This window comes from Tupaia chinensis, unplaced genomic scaffold (assembly GCF_000334495.1).
Source record: "Tupaia chinensis unplaced genomic scaffold, TupChi_1.0 Scaffold000007_1, whole genome shotgun sequence".
Classification (NCBI taxonomy): Eukaryota; Metazoa; Chordata; class Mammalia; order Scandentia; family Tupaiidae; genus Tupaia; species Tupaia belangeri.
Genome location: NW_006159436.1, coordinates 2,772,008 through 2,777,340, shown reverse-complemented (window position 1 = coordinate 2,777,340; position 5,333 = coordinate 2,772,008). Strand labels below are relative to the sequence as shown.

General features: G+C 37.3%; 1 protein-coding gene across 1 annotated transcript in view; it reads right to left on the bottom strand.

The window, feature by feature from the left end:
• The window catches only part of AGTPBP1 (ATP/GTP binding carboxypeptidase 1), a 134,753-nt gene that overhangs the window by 14,441 nt on the left and 114,979 nt on the right, over positions 1-5,333 (bottom strand). The window contains exon 17 of the mRNA XM_027775591.1: positions 2,530-2,617. Within this exon, the coding sequence (XP_027631392.1) occupies positions 2,530-2,617 (88 nt within the window). The remainder of the gene's footprint in view (positions 1-2,529; positions 2,618-5,333) is intronic.

Here is a 5,333-nt window from a genome sequence, read left to right as displayed (position 1 = left end):
CTTCCCCTCTCACTGTCTCTCTCTAATAAGTGCACGTCTAAGGCAAAAACCTTTAAAAAAAAAAAAAGTGGCTAATAACTGTTTGTTGAGTTGACCTGAACTCCAAACTCCAGTTCCAGATCTGGACAGAGCCCAAAGGGAAAAAAACAAACAAACAAACAAACAAAACTAACTAAATAAAAATCTTTTACATTACCCTTTACTTAGAATAGAATTTCATGCTATGATCATTCATTTTGCAATGTGAAAAAGCATTCAGGAATTGACAATTTTTAGCATGCAAAAAAGTAGAGGAAAATGAAAGAAATAGTTTAGAAAAACATTGTTTCAATAGACTATATCTTTAACAGTTAATTCTGCCCAAATCTAGTCAAACACTAGCCAGATCATCAGTGCTTCACTCCAACTTTATGAGAAAGATACAAATGGTCATAGTATGTGTCTTTTATACATTTTTTTTTTTTATATAGAGGATGTGTGCTCACCTGAGAGAGACAAAGACAGTGAGAGGGAAAGTGAGAAATTACCCCCCAGGGTGATGGGCACGCCGCAATCCCTCCTCCTCCAGGGATTTGTGGGCATGCATGCCCAGGTGAAAAGCATGATTTTCAAGCCATTGGGCCCAGGACTCAAACCATGGATAGCCATGTGTGAGTCTAGCACCTTAACCACCACCCCACCTGCTGGCCCCTGGTCACAGTATTTTTATATTAGTCTGCCATTAAAGGAAATACAAGCCACATTCAGAGGTAGATGAATTATATATCACTTTTATTTCTGTTCCTCATTTATTTCCTATTTATTTTGCTAATAAAATGGGGGGGGGGGCAGCCATTGGGAACAAGTTGCTAACACTGTGCTTCACAGGCTGAGACCACATGTGAGGACCAGGTTCAATTCTCAATTCAACCTTAAGGCCGGGTATGGAGTATGCACCTAAAATCCCAGCAATGTGGGGAGGCTGAGGCAGGTGGATGACGAATTCAAGGCTGGCCTGGACAACAGAGCAAGACTCTCTCTAAACAAAGAGAAGGGCAAGGTGGCGCACACCAGTAGCCCCAGCCGAGAGGTTCTGGCAAAGGGATGGTGACATTGCCTGACTCTGTCTTATTAAAAAAAAAAAAAAACAAAATGCAGGGAGAATCTTACTGAGACAAATGCCAAGTAACACTTTCTTTCCCAGAAAGTACCAGTAATTGAGACCAAGATTTTTCCAAAACCAGGTCATAATTTGTTAAACTAGCTTAATTTTAGCATTCTTCTCCTAACTGATAAAATAAGGGACAAAATTAGTCTTAGTTAAGCACAATATAAAAAGTCAAAATTCACTGTACTGAAATGTCAGGATTGAGATTCACAACAAAGGAGAAATAGAGACGCCAACTAGATTCAATAGTGAAGTTATCTGGAAACATATTACATGCAGAAATGGAGCAAGAGTAGGTACATAGAAATCACAGATTACTTAGAAGAATATCCAATTGTTCTCTAAACAAAGAGAAGGGCAAGGTGGCGCACACCAGTAGCCCCAGCCGAGAGGTTCTGGCAAAGGGATGGTGACATTGCCTGACTCTGTCTTATTAAAAAAAAAAAAACCAAAATGCAGGGAGAATCTTACTGAGACAAATGCCAAGTAACACTTTCTTTCCCAGAAAGTACCAGTAATTGAGACCAAGATTTTTCCAAAACCAGGTCATAATTTGTTAAACTAGCTTAATTTTAGCATTCTTCTCCTAACTGATAAAATAAGGGACAAAATTAGTCTTAGTTAAGCACAATATAAAAAGTCAAAATTCACTGTACTGAAATGTCAGGATTGAGATTCACAACAAAGGAGAAATAGAGACGCCAACTAGATTCAATAGTGAAGTTATCTGGAAACATATTACATGCAGAAATGGAGCAAGAGTAGGTACATAGAAATCACAGATTACTTAGAAGAATATCCAATTATTTGAAGAACAACGCAATTATTCCAGAGAAGTAGTAAGTGATTTCTAGCATTCATTTCTAACTCACTAAGTAGATCATCAATTTGAAGTCAAAGAGGAACTGCATAAACTGATTTAATGTAACTGTCGAACACATCTCCAGTTAAAATACTTTGGAAATTAAAATCAGGCAAATATTTCTGTGTTAATCTAAGAAAAGAAAAAAATAGAATTATATTTGATATCCTAGGAACAACAAAAAGTCACTGCAAATAATTACTTATAATTTCTACTTTCAGTTTTATTCAATAAAGTTTCCACAGTTCTAAAGCTGAAAAGCTGAGGACACATAACTACCTAAGTGGTAGAGAGACAATTCTGGACCTAAACCTGTATGACTACTTGTAAAACATGTTGTGTTTCTAGAATTTCCCCTACAAGGATCTCAAATTTGAAAGGACTCTCAAATGATTAAAGCAGAGAACCACAATTCAGAGAATCCAATAATAATTCTATTTTTTACCTTTACGTTGAAATAGAATTGAGAATACATATCCCATTCTGTAAAATGATGTCCTATGATTCTGAGAATACTTACTTATAGTAGCAAATGTCAGTCCCCACACGAATCCACCATGGCCTGGCATTTAATGCTTCCTGAACTGAATACATGAGTGGCTGCATACCTTTGAAAGATAAGAAAAAATCATTCTTTTCAGAATTTTTGAGTTAAAACTAACCAGCCTTTGTAGAAAGCACCAACGATCAGGAAAGCTAAAATAAATAACATTTCCATTTTTTAGTTTATTTTGTTTTTGGTTTTGGTTTTGGTTTTTGCCATATGCTACATGCACTCGCAGGAAGAGACAGTAAAGGGAAAGTGAGAAATCATCTCTCAGGGCAGATGGCCACACTGCAATTCCTTCTCCTCCATTTTCCTCCTGGGACTTTGGGAACACCTACACACATGCCCTAAATGTTTATATTAGATCAATTGATAACATAGTCTTTGTAAAAAATGGAACAAACAAAATAAGAAATAGTGTACAATTACCCTTCCAACTATCTACACTGAGGTTAATGGAAAAATGTCACTAAAATAGGATTTTTTTTCTTCTCCACTCATCTCAATATGTATTTGTATTGGGTCATCAGAAAAGTCATGACACATTTTTCCATAGAAAAATACATCGTGATTTTTCCGACTACCCAAGAGTAAAAAGAAAGGACTGTTAACAAAAATAGGATTAAATACAGAGTATATTTTCTTGAGTATTCTTAGAAAAACATTTTTCACATAAACTTCAAAATCATCTTATCTAATTCCTTCAAATGATACACTAGGTTTCTAACTGCAATTGAATTAAATTCATATGTTAATTTTAGAAAGGCTGACAATTTTAACTGATATTTAATTTGACTTTCCTTATGTCAGTTTAAGGATATAATCATTTTCTTGGTGCAGAATCATCTTGTTAGATTCATCTGTAAGTCGAGCTGGCTCCACAGTACAATGTTTAAGTGCTATGCATTGGGAGCGGGGTCCCACATGGCTGACTGCGGTTTGACTCCCCATCCCAGGCTTGAAAAGACCCTGGGAATGAGTGCATGCATGCCCCAAATCCTGAAAAGATAAGACAAATGGAGGAAGAAGGGGTGCAGCATGAACCAGCCCCCATGGTGGTGGTCAGGGGTGCTTTTTCTGTTTCTCCCTCTCTCTAGGCAAATACATGCACCTTCTGGCAATAAAAAAAATTATCTGTATCTTTTTAAGAATTATTTTGTCTTTTCCATTCCAAACTAGTTATTTAAAAAATGAAGAACTGATGATTTTTGTATGTATCTTATATTCACATTTATCTAACACATTCACTAACTGTGACAGGTCCTGAATTTTCTAGGTATATAAATACATCACTTGCCATATCATTTGTAATTTAAATATTTAATCTCCTGTTCTAATATTAATATCAGTTATTTAACTTTCTACTTTCATTGCATTTAGAAAAATGAAACAACCTCAAAAAAATAATGCTGATTATAGTGGTAAGCACCAACAACTGGTTTTGTTTTGTTTTATTTTTAGTTTATGGATTACTTCTGTGTTGGGGTGGGTAGAGGAACAGAGAGAAAGAGACAGCACCCCCAACAGGGTCTTGGCACTGTGACCCATCCCCAGTGTCAGCCAGCAGCAGGGCTGAGCACACACGTGTCTGGCATGTTCAGGGGCGTCTCTAGAAGGTACGTACACAGAACCTTCCCGTGTGGGTCAGCCTAGTGACACATTGCATTTCACCACTGTGCCATTATCCAGGTCCCCTTCCAAGATGTCTTGTTCATCATTTTAACCAAGATGTTTTGCTATTCAAGGCAATATGTGCCAGTTTTTGGCAAATCCACTATATTATATTTAAGTAATAAAAATAGCTAACAATGAATCATTTCTATGTGCCAGGCACTGCTCTATGCGTTCTTACTTGTATTAAGTCATTAAATTCTCACAATCACCATAGGTGGTAAGTGCTCTTATTATTCCCATAACTTGAATACAGTTTCTACTACCTTTAAGGTAATTTCATCCAATGCCTTTTCAACATCTATTAGCAGAATCACATGGCTTCTCTCCTATAAACTGTCGATACAATAAACTATGCTGGTAGGTGTCCCGTGAACTATCTTTGTATTCTCAGAAAATGCTTTTTTAACAATGGTTAAATTAACTAATGTTTAGAATTTTTGTACCTGAATTCTTTCTTTTTTGGAGGGGAATAGGTTTTCTGCTATAGGGTGTGTGCACTCGTCAGAGACAGAAAGCAATAAATCATCTCCCAGGGGAATGGCCATGCTGCCACCCCTTCTCCTCCACTCTCCTCTCAGGATTTTGGGCACACATGCATATGCGCCCAGCATGAGTTTTAAGTCCACTCGAACCACAGTGGACTACGCGGGAGTCCAGTGACGTAAACATTATGCCATCTGAACACCTAAATTCTTAAGTTAGTCCTTTTTAAAATTATCTTTACCAATTATCAGTATCAATATTACAATAGTTTCAATAACATGAATTTAGAAGTTTTCCATCACTTATTAGAATAACAAAAGTGTGGGTCAGCAGGTGGCATGATGGTTAGGGTTCTGGATTCCCACAGGATCGAATACAGCTCAAGTCCTGATCTGGCAGTCTTGAAATTGTGCTAGATACATGTGCATGTGTGCCCAAAATCTCAGGAGGAGAATGAAGGAGAAGGAACTGCATCATGGCCATAACCCTGGGAGCTGATTTCTTACTTTCCTTCTCACCGTCTCTCTCTAGTGAGCACACACTCTCTATGGCAAAAGGACTCCCACATGGCCAACCACAGTTCAAGTCCTGGACCTAGTAGCTTGTTTTTTTCACTCTCT